This window comes from Athene cunicularia (assembly GCF_003259725.1).
Source record: "Athene cunicularia isolate RWA chromosome 1 unlocalized genomic scaffold, athCun1 chr1_part1, whole genome shotgun sequence".
NCBI lineage: Eukaryota > Metazoa > Chordata > Aves > Strigiformes > Strigidae > Athene > Athene cunicularia.
The window spans coordinates 20214325-20235459 of record NW_020799091.1 but is presented as its reverse complement, the minus strand read 5'-3'; the positions used below and the strand labels follow the sequence as shown (position 1 = coordinate 20235459).

The 21135-nt window shown below is 40.0% G+C and overlaps 1 protein-coding gene across 3 annotated transcripts in view; it reads left to right on the top strand.

The window, feature by feature from the left end:
• Nucleotides 1-21135, top strand: part of ATP8A2 (ATPase phospholipid transporting 8A2) — a 311681-nt gene that overhangs the window by 94880 nt on the left and 195666 nt on the right. For all 3 annotated transcript variants that reach the window (XR_003398887.1, XM_026853409.1, XM_026853419.1), the window contains exon 25: nucleotides 16182-16354. Coding sequence is in view for 2 of the 3 variants with exons in the window: in XM_026853409.1 (XP_026709210.1) it covers nucleotides 16182-16354 (173 nt within the window). In the remaining variant the exon portion in view is untranslated. The remainder of the gene's footprint in view (nucleotides 1-16181; nucleotides 16355-21135) is intronic.

The following is a 21135-nucleotide window of genomic DNA, read 5'->3' as shown; positions in this document are numbered from 1 at the left end:
GGAGGAACTGGCTACTTGGTGCCCAGTTTCAAGATTGAAACTGTGGGTAGGAAGGGGGATTCAGATCTGTTCCACATACTGTTTGCTCACATGTGTGCTGCCAGTTGAAGTAAAATCAATTACTCCAAGAAACTTGCTTGTATTTGCTTTTTCAGAGCTTGCTGGTTTTGTCCCTTTCTTGCTCGTTAATCTGCTCTACTGGAATTGCAAGACAAAAGGTTTGCATTTCTTTCAGTACTTTAAACAATAATGTGAAGCATGATTTGATCTTTGTACAACTGTTACAAAATCTACTTGTAAGACTTCCTCTGACAAAAGGTGCTAACGCTGGACAGTCTTAATGTATTTACTTGATGTTTTTGTTGTGTAGTACTAATTTTGTGACCAAAGCACAGTAGAAGAGTTGTCAGCCTGACCAAATCTTACTTGAACAAAACTAGTAAGTTGATTCAACTGGCTAGCATAAAACCAGTTGGATAATTTTGCCATGCTTTCTTCATTTCATGATTTAATGCCTTGCAGATAGTTCACCTATAGGTCCAGTATCAGCTGAACAAGTATGTAGCTGTCTGGATTTTGTCATTTGTGCGTAACAATAACTTCTTCAGTTTTTTTGTATTTTTTTTACATGCTTTGCCAATGCAGTGTGTTTGGATAGCTCTCCTGTTACTTAAATTATTGAATGAGTGTTATTTGTTCCTATATATCTAGCAAGCGTTCGGATAGTAAAGATCTCTGCTGATGTAGCAGGAGTTTCCTAGCATCTCTTTTATATCAATGCTACTTTCCTACCCTAGTGTATGCCTCTACTTCAGTGCTGTAATTAATGGGTTTAAAAAACTGTAATCAAAGGTAAACCTTTTTATTCTTGCTTATGTTGTCTTTTTGAATGCTGAGCTATAGAGCTCTTATTTTTTGGGGCATGAGAGAAAATCCAGTTTCCCACAGATTTTCTGTTTCAGCTTTGCCATCTTTACTTCTTCCTCTGACAGTCTGTGTTTCCCAGGTGCAGGAATGTCCAGACTTTTCTTCAGGGCATGCTTTGTGTTGTCTTTGCTCAGGGTGTTCTTCAGCCTTCACCTGCCCTTGTGAGGCAATTCAGGCACTGTTTTGTCTTAAACAACAAGCACTGTCAGGCTTGAGTGTCATCTTTGCAGTTGCTTGAAGGGGGTAGCTTAGGCAGGAGAACATTGCCCTGCTGTCTGCTTGCTGGTCTCCACTTCATTAGAAGTCCTGAGAGGACACAGATGGGACTGAGGCCAGAAAGTAAGTGGTCAGGTTGGCCTCTTGCACCCTACCTACTCTTAGGCAGCTGCTGAAGGGCAGGAAGCCTTAACTAATTATTTAACAAGTCAAAGTGATGTTCTGGGACTGTAAATGAGCCTCAGGAGTCCTTAACAGCAATCCCAGTTGTATGCAAACAGTCAAGAAATGTGCTTGTTCCCCATTTCCAAGAGGCTGTTGGAAAAGAGGTAAGGTCATGGGAGTACAGCTTGTCTCGGATTCTTCTGAAAACACCTTTGTGTGTTGCTTTATTGCCTAGTCAGCCATGGTTAAAAAGCAAAAATATAGAGTCCAAGGAGTGTGAGTAACTTCTGATGCCTGTTATGCTTTAAAGGTAGAAGTAAAATCTCAAAGGGTATTTCAAGGACTGTAATTCTCTCATATTTCTGTTCAATACCTGTATTGTCTAAATCAAAACCAGAACTTTAAGAAAACAACTTGGGTTAAAAGCAATATGCTTCTTAAAAGGCAGTTTTATTACAGAGCTTTCCTGTACTAATCAGCTGTTCTGGAACTTTCTCAGCTTCACTTGGAGAAACAGATTTGATAGTACACAAGCACTTGAAAGGAAGACTAATATGACAGGTTGGCTTGTTGCATGTGTGGGACTAACTTGAGTAGCTTTGAGTTTATAGTTTTCTGTTTGGCTTAATGCTCAAAGCAGTTTCCTTTTTCTTAAGTTCTGGAATAATTTTTGCCATGAACTCTGACAGCAGTATGGCCTCTGTTACTTACACTAGCATGCAACTGAGTTAATAACTACACAGATGCTAACAGTGATTTTTTTTTTTAAGGGGGATTTTAGAGAGGAAACTGAGAGTGGAAGACTAAAAATAATTGAAGGTCTGGCTTTCTCTAGCCCTTTTTTAATTTTATTGGTCTGTAGAGGAGAAAATTCTGTCCTTCAGACTTTATTTTGATGTATTACAGATTGATGTTATCCTGTATGAAAAGGTAAATCCAAAACTTATTCTTTTCCAGACTCCAGGTGTAATATGATTTGAAATTACTGAATGCTTTTTTCATAGTGAACACTGTTTTTGGAACATGCTTTTGTCTGTACTGGAAGCATACTGCAGCATAAGAAAATCATGTTCCAATCTCATTTAATCAGAAAGGTTGTATTTTCTACCTATCAACCAGGGTGTTACAATAGTGATAATATACTTACACATTACTTTGTATGCTTTTCTTTTTTTGTACACACATATGAAAGTCAGCATCTCTGGAGATCTGGGTCTTTAAAGTCCCCTACGTGTGTATAATGAGGAAAAACCGGGGGGGTGGGGGCAGTGGCAGACTAAATTATAGGCTGACGTATATTTCCCTATACCAGTGTCATTTGACTCATTGGACTGAAGGGTGGCAAATGTGACACCCATCTACAAGAGAGGCAGGAAGGATGATCCACAAAACTATAGACCTGTCAGTCTGACCTTGTTGCCAGGGAAGGTCATGGAGCAGGGCATCTCGAGTGCCATTAAAAGTCATATAATGGACAACCAGATGCTCAGGCCCAGTCAGCATGGGTTTATGAAAGGCAGGTCCCGCCTGACGAACCTGATCTCCTCCTACGACAGGACGACCTGCTTATTGGATGAGGGGAAGGCTGTGGATGTTGTTTACCTTGATTTTAGTAAGGCCTTTGACACCATTTCCCACAGCATTCTCCTGGTGAAACTGGCTGCTCAAGGCTTGGATGGGCACACGCTTTGCTGGGTAAAAAACTAGCTGGATGGCCGGGCCCAAAGAGTTGTGGTGAATGGAGTTAAATCCAGTTGGCGACCGGTCACGAGTGGTGTCCCTTAGGGCTCAGCTTTGGGGCCACTCCTGCTTAACATCTTTATTGATGATCTAGACGAGGGGATCGAGTGCACCCTCAGTCAGTTTGCAGATGACACCAAGTTGGGTGGGAGTGTTGATCTGCTCGAGGGTAGGGAGGCTCTGCAGAGAGACCTGGACAGGCTGGAGCCATGGGCTGAGCCCAACTGGAGGAGTTTCCATAAGGCCAAATGCCGGGGGCTGCCCTTGGGCCACAACAACCCCCAGCAGCGCTACAGGCTTGGGGAGGAGTGGCTGGAGAGCTGCCAGTCAGAGAGGGACCTGGGAGTGTTGATTGACAGCCGGCTGAACAGGAGCCAGCAGTGTGCCCAGGGGGCCAAGAAGGCCAATGGCATCCTGGCTTGTGTCAGCACTAGCGTGGCCAGCAGGGACAGGGAAGGGATCTGACCCCTGTACTCGGCACTGGTGAGGCCACCCCTCGATTCCTGTGTTCAGTTTTGGGCCCCTCACTACAAAAAGGACATTGAATGACTCGAGCGTGTCCAGAGAAGGGCAACGGAGCTGGTGCAGGGTCTGGAGCACAGGTCTACGAGGAGCGGCTGAGGGAACTGGGGGTGTTTAGTCTGGAGAAGAGGAGGCTGAGGGGAGACCTCATCGCCCTCTACAGCTCCCTGAAAGGAGGGTGCAGAGAGGTGGGGATCAAAGGTTTAGACTGGATATTAGGAAGCATTTCTTTACAGAACAGGTTGTTAGGCGTTGGAATGGGCTGCCCAGGGAGGTGGTGGAGTCCCCAGCCCTTGAGGTGTTGGGAACTGTCAGTGTGAGGTTAATGGTTGGACTGGATGATCTTCAAGGTCTTTTCCAACCTAGACAATTCTGTGATTTTCTTGGCTAATTTCTTCTTAGCAGTTTGTGGGCATCTGAGTGTACTAACAACTTACAATACAGAAGCATGTGGTTAAGACACTGTAACACAGAATCCTGTATCTTTATTATCTAAAGCAAAAGGTTGTGGTATCTTCTTGATCTGAAGATTTACCCAGTGAGCTGACAGGTTGGCTTCTGTCTTTGGGGAAATTACTTAGCAGAAGTATAATTCACTTGGTCTAAACAAGAGCTTGTTCCTGTTCTGGAAAAGCTGGACTGTTATACTGCAAAGAGAAAAAGCAATTGGGACTTGTTTGACAAAAGTAGAAGGAAATAAAACAAAAAGACTGTTCTGTTGAATGTATTTAATAAAGTCAAAATAGCAAGATAGAAAGCAACTTGAGGCTTTCTAGCTTGTTAGCAGAACTAACACCCTGCTTCCTCTTGGCAGAGTACAGTTGCTTTTAATAATTACACGTATCTGCTACTGTCCAGAACAATCCTTTATTGCCCTTTCTGTAGTATGAGTTATAATCTATCTTACATGTACCATAAACTGCTCTGTGGTCAAACATCTAATATGTATCGAAAGCAATAGAGAGAGATCATTATCTGTGGAGCGTTTCTGGAGTAAATGAAAATGAAGTAATAAGCCTAATCCTTTTCTTAGCATGAAGAGAACAGGATTTTAGCTACACTATTTGAAATCTCTAGTCTTCCCAGTGTACCCAAGTGTTTCTTGTGAAAGTTAGAAGTATAAAAAATGTCTAACTGAATAAATATGGCATTTTTTTTCATAGCATTTGAAGAACATTTGATGATGAATTTTCTCTTGGACTGCATTTGTTTCTACAGATGTTTCTTATGCTGCAAGCTTTGTCTCTTGAGAACTCACAGGTTGCAAAAGGCTCATGGCTTTCAAGAGATAGTGCTTTTGGCAGCCATGTTGCACTGCAATGACTACTTAGGATGTCAATTCTTTGGGCTGAGAATGCAGGGACTTCTGTTACTTTTTTAAGAAATAAATTTAGTATTTTAGTGAGGGTTTATAGTGAAGATAAGCATTTTGAAGATACCACTTCCATAATTATTGTGTGTCTCTTTAATCTGAGCAAGAAGTAATGTTGCAGGAAATTTGAGGTTTTATGTCAAAATGCTAAAATCCTAGGACCACCACTTCTGGTAATACATATGGCCGTTATACTTTATCTGCAAGATGGGAGATGACTGATTAGTGAAGTCTTGAACAAATGAGTTTTACCTCTTAATTTGAGAGAAGCCTCTCTTCCTAATTCTCCATTCTCTGCCCTCTCTGAGCCCTCAGTTTATGGATTGAAGGGAACTTCGTACATACTCCTTGATAGACACAACTTCCTTCACTGAGAGCCTTAAGTTTAGCATGGAGCTGTCTGATATTCCGCATTAAGTCTGACTTGAACACTTAACCATGTACTTCTCAAGTGGTCAACTATTTGGTGCTGTTCTTTACTGTGATTTTGAACTACCTGCTGTGCTTTATATAGGATATGTATTTGAGATTTGTATATCTCACTGACATATTTAGAAATTTTTTTTGTCTGATCAGACAAAGCTTGTAAACAATCCATTTAATTTTTCTTTTTAAACTGTGGAGCATGCTTGGAGATAAATGTTCTGCTGACAGGACAGAGGTTCCTTCAGGGTATAATTTTTTTCTCTATTTACAGAGTTATCTGACTCCTGCATAATCAGTTTGTTACAGAACTGAAAACATCCTTGAATAATTATCTACAGCTCTTGTTCTAGCTCTTGATGGTCCAATTCATCTGGACTTTCAGTTGCCACTGGAGACATAAAGTACTGATGATCTGTTTATTTAATTTTTGAAGGCAAGATTTGCTTTGTAAGTGTGACAACCTGAGACTTGCTATGCAGATTAAGGACTCTTTGTATATAGAGGTTTTAGATTAGTTGGCTTACTGTGAAGGAATTTTATGTTTAAGTTAGATGCAAAGCTATGAAAATGAGCTGAGCGAGGCCATAATATCTCTGGGTCCTCTATATGATGTTTTCCTTGGCATGATGGCATTCTGCACATCAAGCAGAATCCTAATGCTATTAAATAAGCAAGCACGGCTGTGTAGAATCAATGACAGTCAATTGATAGACATGTTTTAGGAACAGGTTCTTCTTGTCTTGCCTAATATTTTATATCCTGTGGTTTGTTAAATATCATGGTGGCCTTACACTCAAACAGGTTTGGCTAATAGATGGCATATTGCAGGGGTTGTTTGTGTGTAAAGGTGGTATCTGAGCTTACTAAATACTTTTATAAGAAATGCAGATGTTGCTTAATCAACTTTCACAGACCCTTGTAGGAAGGCAGATGGTGACTATAGTAACTTCTTTTTTAATTATCCACTCATATCACTGAGAGTTAAATTGAAGCTTCGAGGGGCTTTGTGAGGAATCTTTTTGGGAATGACTTTGAAACTGTAGGTATTTTATGTGGTATCTGCAGAAACAGTTTAAAATAGACTATTTCCCAGTTATTTTACATGTATACACCTGTTCTCACCAAACTCACAGTATTAAACTATTTTGATGCTTCTGTGAGAGGAATAGGGGATCAAATGTCTCCTAACTAGTTTGGGTTGAAGTTTTGTCAGTCATGATTGTTTTACATTAGAGGGAGTATGGGACACTTTGTTATATGTTTCAGTTTTTCTTTGGAGAACTGCTTCCAAGTGGTGAAGTCAAGTAATTGGGGCTTAAAAGATTGAGTTAGTGTTGTAGTGTGAAATGTCACTGCAGTGTTCACGTAGTATGTGCTTTTATATATCTACTCAGATCAGCATGTGACACAGGCTGAGCACTACAGCAATACTGAGCAACAGCTGTTGATGAGCCTGATTTTTGTTAAAAAGGAGTAAATTGAAGGTTGTCAGCTGAGATCTGATTTTCTCCCATGCTCCATTTGCTGGATGGTTTTCTGTGTACAGGTTGAATTTTATGTGAATCATGTACTTAGAGTATTCAAGATTTCCTAAACTATGAGATGCTTGTAGTGTTTCTTTTGAAATGCAAAGTAGCTAAGTATTCATTTGGACTCCTCAGTTTTCAAAGGTTGTCTTGGCTTTGGAACTGGAAAGTGCCCATACATTCTGTTCTTTCTCTGAAGCTAAGGAATGGATGGACTCCTAAAAACTAGTTTTAGAAATATGTTATTTTCAGAGGCATCTCTGCATAGTGCTGTTTTCAGTGGGTTAGCAAACAAAACAATATCACTGCTAATATTTCTCCTTTTGGTTTTACAAGAACCTTACAGGTGGTGGGTTTTCATATGGATATGTCTAGTTTGTCTCTCTGCATATTTTGGTACATAAGTTTCTCTTCTAGGAGTCACCTTAGTCTTTTATGTCTCTTCTTGGCTTTTCTGCCATAATACCATAACTCATAGGTCCCAATATTCACAGAATCATCTAGGTTGGAAAGGACCTTGAAGATCTAGTCCGACCGTTAACCTAGAACCGACAGTTCCCAATTACACCACATCCCTCAGCGCTATGTCAACCTGACTCTTGAACACCTCCAGGGATGGGGACTCCACCACCTCCCTGGGCAGCCCAATCCAATGCCTAACAACTCCTTCTGAAAAGAAATGCTTCCTATATTAACTATTCCGTATTAATGCTGTTTTTTCAGAGATGCTCATCTTAAGACACTTCTAAGTCCCTCCTGACTCTCAGAGCTTGTATGAGCACCTGATCACACATTCCTCCTTTCCTAGTCCTTTATCTTGGCTTCTTACAAAAGAAACTGTAGAAAAAAAGTTAAGATTCAAGTTTTATTGCACAGGGGTGTTCAACCACATGAACACAAGATAGGGAGCAGAAAATGAGTAGGTGGGTCATAAACTACATGAGTTAAGTGTTGTGTTGTGAAAAAGGCAAGAAAGTATTTCACAGGAGTATAGTCTACTCTGTGCAACACATACTGCATCTCTATTGCATGGTGTAGCTAGGTGGTCAGACTAACGCCCATACTGCTGTCAAGTTTGAATTATGTTTTTTGGCACTGTGACAGTGTTACGGGCAGAAGAAAACCAGGGTAGTTTTGTGGATGTTCCTAAGAACATCGTTGTTGTTGAGAAAGTATACAAAAGCTTGTCTGAAAATTTGTGAGTTGAACGTGGAGGTCCATGTTACATAGAGTTGATTGTATTAGGCCATACGTATCCTCTTAGTACTACCTAAATCATTCCAGTTCTTCTGATGCTTTGAGTTTCCATTTAATTGGTTGTAAACTATTACTTTGGGCTAAGTTTTATGTAAGCAGGTGACACAGTGCACCTAGCAAACACTACTACACTTTAACTTGTATTTGTTTCTGCAATTTAACTCCAAAAGTACACAGAAGCAGCGAAAGAATCAGCTGTTTGAAGGCTGAGTTGTAGGAAGTCATGAAAGAGGGGGAAGTGGAACCTGACCAACAAATCCTGCAGTTGGTCTTGTTCTATGCACAAGCAGTCTTTACAGGGCTTTGTGGCAATGTACTTTGCACTCTTGCTTTTAACTAATATCTTTAGAAGTTGTCTGTCTGCTTTCCAAAGTTGAGGTTGTTTGTCCTAGTCAGATTTGGTGCAAAACTTGAAAGATTGGCAAGAGTGAGTTGTGGAGAAAGTAGTATTTTTCAAGAGAGGTTTCAAGGTTAGCACTTGTACATGTGCTATGTATTGTAGAAAACATTTTCAGTGACTTTTCTGCCCAACAGGTGTTGCTCTAAATACTTGTATCATGTTTCACCAGCTTTGGTTTAAATATCAGTTTGTCTTGCCTTTATATTCACTATCCCTATTCTCCTGTAAATTTGCTTTTGCCAGATGTCCTTACAGATCCCTCAGGTACAGTGACGAGACAGTTTGAAGTGACTTAGGAAACATGTGGTAAAGTTTCTAAGTTGCAATTAAGATACAGTGGAAAATTTTCCATGAAGTAGGGTTGGCAAGCGTTATCTTGAATGAGGTTATACAATGAAGTCCTTGCTTTTTGTAAGTCCTCCTTGGAGCATCTTTTCATTTAACACTGGTCGGGGGGGCAGGGGGCATGGCTGGTGTTATGACTTGATACCACTTATTTCATGCAGTAAAAAATTGTTACATGTCACTATTGACATTATCCACGAGTAGGAAGGAAACATCAGAAGTCACAAAAAGGAAATTACTGGATTGGTAAAATAAGTAGAGCACTTCAGTGTACTCCAGAACAATGAATTAGCAGATTAGTAGTTTATGTTGTATTTATATTGTATTGTAGTTTATATTGTCTTTCAGACTCAGTGATTTGGAAATGAATTATAGGAAGATGGAAGAAGTTAACTTGAGGGGAAAAAAAAAAATCTTTAAGCTACTCTAGCAGTACTTCCTAGGCTTATGATAAATAAAGCAGCAAATACTATATGCAGTTAACACAGTGGTTTAACTGTAAACTAGTTTAATATCTCTTACCACAGGAGTTTGTTCTGTGAGGATCACTAGCTCTTCTGAGATGGAGGAAAGGTCATTCAAGAAGGGTGCGTGAAATGTAGATGCCCAAGAAGGCCAAATTGTAAGGCTGATTTAAGCTTAATGAGTGTGTGTGTCATAGAGGTCACAGATACAGGGGTGAGAATGGAACACAAGTGTAGCTGGTGCACAAATAAGGCTTCATTTCTGTCCTTTGCTGTCGTCTCAGTCACTTTCTAAGCCTTTCCAGTGAAAAGTGGGGGAGGAGAGAGAAGAAATTTGGAGCTGATCTTAAAGTAATTGTCCATTTCTTCTCTGGGTATCAGCTTGTTCGTAAGAAAAATTTAGCAAATGGCTGTTATCCTGCTCAAGTTTTTTTGCATCCAAAGTTTTTGCAAGTCCTACAGACTTTTCCTTGGCAAATATCTGATACTGTTGTTATATGTTGGATACCAAATTGCCTCACACACTAACATTTGTTGCTAGCATGCAAACTTCCCAAGCTCTTGTGGGATGGAATGGGCTTTATGTTGTGCTGCTGTTAAACAATGACAAAAAAAACCCCACAACAAAACAAAACAAAAAAAAAAAAACAACACCCAAAAGCACACAAAAAACCCATTAAGGTTTTGTCATGTAGCATATGTAGTAATGCTTCTAATGTTTTTATTATAGTACAAGAAGTCAACTTTTGTTTTCAGTTAAGTCAGCAGAGATTTAACTTAACTCTGACTACATTACTTCCAAATTCATTCTAAGTATGTGAAAATTATTAGTATTTGCTCTGTTAAACTATAAAATAATAGTCTGGGAAATCACAGAATTTGTTTGTCAGTGTTGTTATTTAAATACAAAGTTGGGCATAGCAGAGTGTTTTTCTGAGGCTTTAGGAAGTGAGAGTATATAAACATACTATTAAAATGTTTGTTAAAGAGTCTGAGTGTGCAGTGCAAAGAAAAGACTACACAACTCTGCTTCAGGATGTTTTTTTTTCTGCCTGTCAACAAATTATACTCTTATGGATATTTATAATAGTGTAATAATAATGTTAGTCCATGTTTTGGATGGAATCTATGCACATATAAAATAAAATGTGAAAATTTGTTTTAAGATAGTAATGCAAATAAATGCTCTGCTCAAGGTTTGTATCTATGGTTGTAACTTGTTAAAATGGCAATGGGAAAACAAAAAGGAAAAGTGGGTGGGGTAGGTTTATTATGGAATATACCACTGTCTTACGTTTAAGTCGGTATAAACACCGTAACATTCACCCTTAAATGCACTTGTGTGACTTAAAATTGTTGATATTTTTAGATTCAATTTCTTCATGTCAAATGTGCAAAAGTAGAATAAAAATAAATGAAAACTTAATTTCTTTAGCTTCCTCAGTTTGAGGTCTGCAGTTGACTTTCAGTGTTTGTGCTCTGATGCTCTGATTTACTTGGTGGTCTTGTATGAATGGATCTTTAAGTCTTTGTGAAGCTCTGATTAAATTGATAATGTGGCTCTCATTCAACAGACAGTTTAAGCATGTGCACATGTCTCGTACCAGCTAACAGAGTGTCCATGTTTATTTGAATACTCCACCAAATCAGGACTATGAAACTGATGGACTTCTCAGTTGATGGAGCTTCTGATGTTTAAGTAAAATTGTGTCTGTATTTTTCATATTTGGTGGAAATTTATATGTCAGTATGATGAGGTCTGATTGGCATGTACCTCTCCAGGTTTCCCCAGAGCAGCTGGATGCTCTGTGTGTAAAGGAAATCTTGAGGGAGGGCAAACTTAAGTTTATTATGGGTAAGTGAAGTGCTTGTAATGTTCTCCTCTGGAATATTCTGGTTTTCTCAGAACTCCTGATAAACTTTCCATTTACTCTTGATGGGTGCTCAGGTGAAAACAGCAGGTGTATTCCACAGGTCATTTATCCAGATACTTTCTTATGACTGCTATTGATTTCTGCTCTGTTGTGGTTGTTTTAGCAAGGGATTCATTTATTCTTGCTTGATGTGACTCGAAGAAAATTATCCTTGACATGAAATACAGAGTAAGAGCTAGGTATCAAAGTGGAGATTTCTACTCTAGTTGTCAGTAATGAGTTGGTCACAGAAGGATATAGTTCCCCATGGTTTCCAAATATTTGTTCCTCTGCTTATTTAGGAAGTCTCATATACCCTGTGAGATTTAAGGCTTGTTTCTTTTGCTTAATTATACTGGCCTACAGGAGCAATAGTTTGTTTTCTTTTTTAAAACATAGCATTTGTTAAGTAGAAGAAACAGAAGTACTAATTAGTGCTTTTTTGTTGTATAAACTATTAGGTTGTATGTTAGCTATGCGTATGGAAGAATATACTGAGAGTGTTACAAAATGCTGTTTATATAAGGTGTCTGACTCGTAATCCCTGATTTATAGCTCTTTGGGGTATAATTAACCCTGTTGTTATTTCTATGACAGCTTGTAAGATGAGTAAGATCAGTGACTGGGGTGTAGGTTGGATGAGCCTTATCCATAGCCATCATAGCTATGGAGAAGCTAGAATCCTGTTTGATGATAAAGATCAAATTTATAAATCTTTCTGTTGCCATGTGACTTCTTCAGGGCAACAGATGAAGGATATTGAGTAATCCCTCTGAACTTGCTCTCAGGTTCTTCTCTGTCTCTGCGGAATGGGGTGGTTGGGCCCTGGCCCTTCACCTTCCTCTAGGTCAGGTGAAGAAGCAATGGGAAAATGAGGGCTTTTGTGTCTCAAGTGTCAGAAGAGCTAGACAGAATAAGGGTAGGCACTGTCTCTGGTTTCAAATAGAGAAGTTTTTAATCCTCTGGGTGGATACAGGAAAAGGATGGGGAGTAATTCTGCATTTGAGAGCCAGGAAAAAGTTTGAATAAGAGACAAATAAGTAAAGAAAAAGAACTGGCACTTACTCCAAGATCCCAGAGGTAAGGGTTCTTTGGTTAGAAATGTTATTGATGACATTACCCAAACTGTGTCTCTTACAGCATCCTCGGGTTTTCTGTGAATGCTGTCACTCCGTAGTAGTGTTGAATTAGATAAAAGCTTTCTTTTCCCAAGACATGCCCATGTCCTGGCACCAATCTGTGGTGGTTTAAGTGTAGTCTTTGACTTTGTGTTAAATTCTCAGGTACTGTGTAGATGAAGTGTGCCACGAAGTCATAAATATAATACCTCACAGCTTAACAGGAAAACAGGTCATTTTTGTAATGAAGAAAGTGAAAAATGTAATCTCTGTCTGAAATGTCCAAATTGTGCGCTTGGTCATACTCAATCTGCAAATTTACCTTCAGTTCAGATATAGTTTCTTAGTGAATTAGGGTGAGTTTGTTTTGACTACCATACCAATGAGTGGGGCGAGAGGAAAGTAAATTAAGGAACTTCCTCTCCCTTATTTTTTTTTCCCCATTGTGTGAAAGTTGCCTGATTCTTCTCCCACCTCTTTAGCCCAGGAAGGTTCAGTCATTCTGGCTACATGATCCTCATCTGCTCAGCAGTGCTCTTTTTACTTGTCATGTCCTCAACTTCACCACCCAAAATGCATTTGATATCCAGTGTTTCTTGGGGTTTCCTCCTTGCCTACATCTTGTTCTGCATCCTGCTTTACTCTAGAGAATGTGACTTCTGCCCTTGCTAGCTTTTTGATCCCCTTCCTTGATGGTAACTGGGCATCAAGGGCACTCTCATAACAGACCTTGTGCCTGGATCAGGAGGTCCCTGAGCTGCTAGCTGTGGGGGGCCAGAGGCTCTTCTGAGAGCGCTGATATGTGCTTACTGTATTCTCGCACTCATTTCTGACTGATTGCTTTTGGCCACAGATGTGGTCTAGTCTGAGTGTGGCTATTTTTGTCTTTTACACTAAAAAGCTAGTAAAATAAAACCAGTCTAGGCAAACTTCAGAACAGTAGATGTCTGGAAGTGCTGCCATGTTTAGCAGTTTTGCAATACATGTCAGAATTCATCATATTTATCAAGTTTTGTTTGAGAAACATGATTCAAGGCAAGCAAAAATCCATAGCCTCTAACCACCACAGTATATTCAATCTTTCTGCTTGGTGTACTGCAGTGGCTGTCTGTCTTGATGGAGGTCAGATCAAGTTCACTCATGGAAAACATTTTTCAAATTAAATAATTACTTAATTTGGGAAATTAATGAATTTTTCTGAAACAGGTGATTCTTATTTGAACTGAAAATATAAAGGAAGAAATCCTTTGCCATGATCTTACGAACATGGGCATTTAAAGGTCACTACTGTAATGCTGTAGTAGAAATCTTTATTTTTAAAACAAAAATCGGCAGAAAAGGAACACTTCATTGCTGATTATTTCAGTAAAACATTATTGGAATGGTCAAAGTTTAAAGTATTTGGGATGATACTGCTGTTACTGAGGTGGAAGTAAGTTTGGTGGCTGATGGTTATGGTCAGGATAGCTCTAGTCAGGTTGAATATTACTATTACAACATTGTTATAACTTTGCCACCAAAATGGGAGCAGGGGCAGAAGTGAGATGGAGAACAGCGTTGTGATACGCAGAACCTGGCTCTTCTGATGGCTGCGGTCTGAGACACCAGAGCAGTTGATGGTGGCTCATGGAACTGTGACTGTTGTGAGGCTGAGAAGCACCAACATGTATAACATCTGAGCAGCCATAATTTTATTGTGAGTGGGAGAACTTGGGTTAATGTGGTTGTCCTGAAGTGCAGTAATGAGAGGGAAAAAAAAAAAAAGGGGGGGGAGGGAGTGGGAAAGGTTTTCTACTCAAAACCAGAACCGCTGCCTGTGATTCTTCATCCTGGAGAGTGCAGAGTAGTGCTCAGTCTCCAGTAGTTTGACATGCTGAACTGATTTAACTTGGCTTCCCTGAGCACTGTACTACTACCTATCCGGTTGGGTGTTCTGGATGTCTGTGGCAAAGTGTTGGGGGCTGCAGGGGCCTTGGTGAGGAGAACCCAGTGCTGTCCTGTGCCGGACAGAGCCAGCTCTGCAGGGCACAGCTGAGCCCCTCAGCCAAGATGTTGGCATGTCTGGGAAAGTGTGGCTGTACAGATGGTTAGGAGTGAGGGAAAAATGTGAGACAGCCCTGCAAGCACACAGGTCAGGAGTTTCCCATCACTTTATTTACAGGGAAAAAACCCCACCACCTTAGTATGACATTTCTGGTCTTCAGAGTGCACAGGAACAATTTGTGAAAGCTTAAATCAAGAAATTAAGAAGCCATGGTACTGGGAAGCTCTTCATGTTGTTCTCCCATCTCTTTCCTTCCTGAGTAGATGCTGGAGAGATCACTGAAGGAAGTGTTTTAGGAAAGTAAACTTTTTTTCCCCACTATTTTAATAGTGCAATATGGAACTGGAGCTTTTTGTCTTTATGTAAGAGATGCCACTTTAAATACTTGTTTTGCCATTTTCATAAGAGGGTTCATGTATGCAGCTTTCTATACATCTTTGGTGGTTTGCTCAAGTATGTGCTAAACCTCAACTCAGCTGAACATAGAGAAATCCAGACTCCATATCACTGCTGGCCTTCGTTGAGGTAATCTGTTCCTCAGGGTCAGCAGGTGTATAGTCCAGAGTAACTGGCTTAGGTACCTTAGGGTTTGGTTTTTTTAACATGTGTCTATTAAACTGGAGGTGCAAATAGGAAATGCAGCACTTAGCAACGGTTTGTGGCTCTGCGTTTCTCTGAAAAAATCTGGATCTATAAAGTGATGAACGGGTCACAATGAGACATTAATCTCACATTTTAATTTCTGACAGTTGTAACTGTTCTAGTGCTGTTTTCTTGTTATATAATTTTTTTTTTCTTAGTGTATCACTGACAGATCACAAAATTAATACCTCTGAATATCAATAAACAGAAGCATGTGTGACACTTGGTTTAGCACAATTATTCAAAACTGCACAGTTAAGATAAGTAGGAGTACATTTTCTATTCTTTTGATTGGTGTAAGAGTAGAGAGAACACGATAAACTGGGTGAGGATTTGTTAAAACGGAAACCAGTTATTTTTGTATATGCTACTGATACTTTTTTGAACAAAGGGAGAAACTGAAAAATTACATAGTCCAACAGTTAGGGATCACTTGTCACCTAAAAGCAGTGTTTGACTGCTTCTGAAGTCTTGGGTTCTCATATTCTGCCATCCTGTGTCCTGTCTGTCAAAAAGCGTATGTATGCTTCAGACCACGAGCAACTTCTTGAACCATTTAGCAGTGGTTAACTCAGCTGGAACTGATGGTTAAACCAACCTACATGGTAATGGAACAGAATGCTTTAAGTGTGAATTTCACTGTAGTGGGAAGGTTGAAATACTTGGGGTGACAGTGAATTTTTTTTCTCCCAGTAGCAGCTGTCAATGAAAATATTTTTAGCATAGGGAGTACTGCTTGAATAAATATTAACACTTTGAATGGTGTCAAAAGCCATGAAAGGCATTAGGTTATACCTGCCCTACAGTTGAAAAAGATGTATCCCAGCTGGTGGCATGTGTCATGCAGGAGTGTGTAGTGGAGATGCCAGAGTCTGCACTGAAACAAGGCATGTGTTCCTAGGCAAGTGGATGCAGCTTTTGCTGATTTGTGACACCATTTAATACATCTGCATGAGGTCCTGTTAAAACACTAACTGATGTCAGTGCTCGTTTTGGTGTGTGTATCCTGTGCTCCATTGCATAGTACAGAGATGTCTTCCTGTAGCTTGGATATGCTTCTCTTATATTAGGGAGAAATGTCATTTCTTTCTGTTTATTCTTCAGGCAACCAGAGCCTCTCTGACTCAACATTGTACCAGCTTGGGGGACTCACTGGGCAAGGAAAACGATATTGCTCTGATTATTGATGGCCACACACTGAAGTATGCCCTTTCCTTTGAAGTCAGGCAGAGCTTTCTGGACTTGGCACTCTCCTGTAAAGCTGTAATTTGTTGCAGGTAAGAAATTCTGAGACTACTTCTGGTAACAAAATGGATACAAAGCCTGTGAAATTTTACCTAGTAGTTTAACTTTCCTTTCATGCCTATAGTGTTCACAGAAAATGTAGAAGTATGGGAAATAGTGTGATATTCAGGAGGAGGCAGGCTGCAGTGGTGAGCCAATTGATAATTTTTCTCTGCTGTGGAACTATTACGAAGTGAGGCTGTGCTGTGAGGAGTAAAGGAGGGCTGTAGAGAAGTATTCCTTTTATACCATATAAATTTCTGAAAGTGTTCATAAGGCTGACAGGCCAACAGAGTCTAAGACTTCAGTTCCCTGTCCTACATGATGCTCTACAGTGCATCAGTAGAGCTTGTACACCTTGAAGGTGAACATCAACTGCATGTTACCTCCTGGAGGTAGAACTCTCCTAGCTCTTAGAAGCAGCCTCATAAGTATGCTGGAAAGCAACTTAGTAGCTTCTTTCCTGGTTTTATGGAGGAGGAAGCAAGTCCTTCACTAAAATTAAGTGCCATGTAATAATGCAATTCTCTCTGCCACAGTCACTCCCAAATGAGTTTAATCTTTTCTATAAAATGATGAAAGATCATGAGAAAATGTTAGGCCTGATTACAGTAGACACTGGTGAGGAAGAATGGTATGGATGTAGTTTTTTGTAAGCAGTAGGAATTGGGTAGCAAGAAGTTTGTGTGATTGTTCAGTGCAGCTCTAGAGAAGGTCTCTGGATGAATTTCAGTTGTCATGACTTAATCAATTCTGTATGCTATGCAAGAATGTGTGTAACAGTGCAATTTGCCCTAGGTTCAATGTTGGAATTTCACTTGCTCTACTTGACACTGGATTTAGCCGTACAGATGGAGTCCTGTGTCGCGACTACTTCAGAAGGAAGGAAATAAGAGCCCCAAGAAAATTAAAAACAAAAGCTGGCTTGCTTTACTTTCTGCATAGCAGGGAGACTGCATCATTTTTGACTTAGAAAATTATGCAGCTTTGAGGACTGTGTGCATCTATGTGCCATTGCTGGTATTTGGGGAGAACTGTAACTTAGAAGGCCTTTTTGGTTTAGGTGGACAGGTAGTTTTATTTGCATTCTAGAAGCAAGACCTGCTTTGTGGGGAGTGACTATATGGACACCTTGTACCTACTGTTTTGCAGTCTTTCTTATCTTTATATATGTGCACATGAGCATACAAATACTGCATGGCAAAAGCAACTGCACTTCATGTACCTGCAGTAGATGGACCCGTTGGCTTTATCCATCTCTAGTTTCTTCCAAATGTTGGGACTCTTGGCCTGGTGTACTACAGGGTACAGTACTGGTGCTAGTGCTGTGCAATGTCTTCATTAATGACCTGATTATCAGATGACCTATGCCCTCAGCAATTTTACAGACAATGCAAAGCTGGGAGTAGTGTCTTATACACCAGATGGTTGTGCTGCTGTTCTGAAGAATTGAACAGGCCAAAATCTCATGAACCTCAAGAAGGGGAAATATGAAGTTCTGTGCCTGGGGAGTTAACAGCCCCATGCACCAGGAAATGCTGGGGTTGTTGGGCTAGAAAGCAGCTTTGTCCAGAAGGATCCTGCAGTCGTGGTAGACAAGCTGACGTAAGACAGCAATGCATTGTAGTTGCAGGGATGGGGGAAAAAAAGCCAACAGTATCCTGGGCTGCAATGCAAAGAGCATTGTCAGCAGGTTGAGGGAGGCAAGTCTTCTCTAGTCAGCACTAGTGAGATCACATGTGGGGTACTGTGTCCAGTTCTGGGATCCTCGATACAAGATACAAACAGGTTTAATGGAAAGAGTCCTGTGTAGGGCCACAAAGAAGATTAAGGGAATTTCGTCTTTCATAACAAGGAGAACTAGGAGGGTTCAGCATAGAGATGAGAAGTCTCAGGGGGGTTCTTAGCAATTTGTATAAATATGTAATAGAGTGAATGAATATGAGGGAGCTAGGCCCTTCCCTAGTGCTCAGTGGCAGGACAAGATGCAGCTGATGAATTTAAGCACATGAGTGTTTGAACACAAACCCCTGCACTGTTTTATTGTGAGGGATGGTCCAACACTGGAATGGGTTTTCCAGAGAGGTTATAGAATCTCCGCTCTTAGAGACATGGAAAACCCAACTGACAGCATGGTGCTGGACAATCTGCTCTAGCCAACCCTGCTTTAACCAGGGACACTGTAATAACCGATTTCCCGCAGTCTCTTCCAACCTGCCAACCTGGGTGAATCTAGGATTCTGTGACTGGTGACAAATGTGTTGCTTTTTCCAGCCAGAACTTGTTGCTTTTCACTCAAGTCGTGTTCTAAATGGTTGTCAACTGCAGTGACTTTTCTGAATTGTTTATTTAATAGCAATTTTTTGCTACTTCTGATGTTATTTTGGGGGGTGGAGGGAGAGGGCATGAGGTGTTGGAGGAGGGGTCTGACTTTGGCAGCTGTTCTGTGAGAGTGAAGAAGAGCGTTTTACCAGACTCACACAGTTGCAGCAGTCTTCTCTTGAATGCAACAGCCCCAGATGTAGGGCCAGTAAGAAGGGCAGCACTCTCTTCTTTGTGAAGAGTTATTTTGGGTTTAGAGAGCACCAAGTGCTCTATTTTGTACACTTATGCTGTTGTGTTTGTGGGGAAGGTAACAAATATTGAGCAGATGGAAAGCTCTTACTTTCATACTACATCACAATGCTTTAGTAGAAATCCTTCCAAGGCAGTTTGTTAGTTTATTTCTCAAATATTTGACAAGATAGGCAAAGACCTGTGTAGCTGAAACAAATAATAAATTGCAAATTAATAAGATTATGCTACATTAATATACATAACTAACTGAAGATAATGGATGGTGCTGTTTTGCAAAAATATGTGTAATACTGGACACTTCCCCTCCTGATACTTCATGACCCAGCCAACAGCAGTTTTAATTATAAGTGAATTAGTAATTGAGGAACAGTGCAGAAAAAATACTGTAAAGTGTAATTCAAAGGAGGGGGGGGGAATGATGTAATTTAATAAGCTTAAAAGAGGAACAAAAATAACTGAGTTTTAAATCCCCAGGGAAAAAGAGGAATGCCTTTTAATAGCCTTTAAGACTTTGCAGGAACCTTCCATTTACTTGCCAGGTGCTTGTTACTGAAGAAAGAAAAACTTACTTTTTTCTACTCTGGGTTGTTCTTAATGGTATTTTGTGTGTTAGACGGTGCAGTTAAACTTCACAGGAAAAAGTTTTAAAATGTAATTAGCATAGCAAGAGGAAATTTCAAATTAAATAGTTAGTCTTCAAACAAAAATGTTAATTGGGAAGGGGATCTGGGTCTATAAGCATCATGCCACTAAGTTTAACCAATCCAGGAGGAGTTACGTTACTATTCTCAACATAGCATGAAGTCATGGGACTTAATATTTCATAAATTTACTAAAACATTTTCATTTTCTCTCAGGAGTTTCAGCTGCGTTTGCCATTCAAAGATTTTTTTTTTTTTTTTTAATTTATTTAAGATATACTCTATATTCGTGTGCTGGGCTTTAGGCATAAACTGTAGCTGAACTTGATTCTCAAGGGTAATCTCTTAAAATGAAATTGTAGTAAGCCGGGCCCCATTTTGCATTAAGAGGGAGAGATGGTATCTTCTGGTGGGGTTAAGTCTTCCACTGTTACAGTGTCTCTGACAGGCCACTGGCACAGTGGGGGAAAATATACCTCTCAGGAGACTTGGTGAAGCTTGCAAAATCAAACCAAACAATTCTTTAAGAACAAGACATGTTTGTTAAAAGTTCTTCCAGAGACTGACAGATCTTATTATCTTCCCTCACACTGACTGGGATGTCTGTCTGTCAAGAGGAAGCAAAACTTACTTTTCAGGGGAAGTAAATGTTTGGAAGGCAGTTGAACTCATGACTTCATTTGTGAGATCTGAGCTTATCTGAGCTGTCTCTGGTTTTCAAATGTTCCTTTAAAAGACCTGTTTTAATTGATGTTTTGTGAGAGCAGCAAAATGTTGAGGCTTAGGTAGAAGTGAGATTATTTTTTTTAGTAACAAAATGGAGTTTTATCATTCATCTAGTGTTCATACCTCTTAGAAAGCCAGTTTCTACAGGAGATGGATGTGTTTGGCTTTGACTGTGAAAGTAGCAGAGAAGTACCCAACTTGTATGTTACAGCAGTGTATTTAATTCACTGCTGAAGAGCTTGCCTTGAATTGGAATATTTGTAATAGAAATATGTGGTGTTTCAAAAGTACTTCTTTGACTTTGGCTTTGGGAACAATGTTTTTTGTTGAATATAACTTTTCTGCAGGTGATTTTGCTAGCTTTTAGGTATGAAAGGTGTGCAGTTGTTGAGTATCTGAGTGTTGACTGCAAGACTTCTGCCCAACCTCACCAGCTAACTTTGTTAGGTAGTAGTGGCAGAAACTGCTCCTTTTAGTACCTTGAGCAATAGTGGAGCTGTAGCAGTAATGGTTGGGAACTGAGGAAACAAGGTCAGAAAATGCATGTTTTTATAAACAAACCCTTCAACAGCAACAAAACCCCATGTTTTCCCACTTGGATTGCTATTTCAAATAGCGTGCAGCGTGGGTAGGGTGAGGACATGAGCCCACAAACATCAATGTGAGAAGAGACAATAAATGTTCTGAAATGAACATCCCCTTTGACTAGAGTGTATCTGCTTGGGTGTTGAAAGGGAAGGGATTTAATGAACTGAAAGCAGAAAGAGCTAGGAAGGAAGGAAAAACCCAGCCTGTGAAGAGTACCTGTTGTTAATTTAGTGTCACTTCGT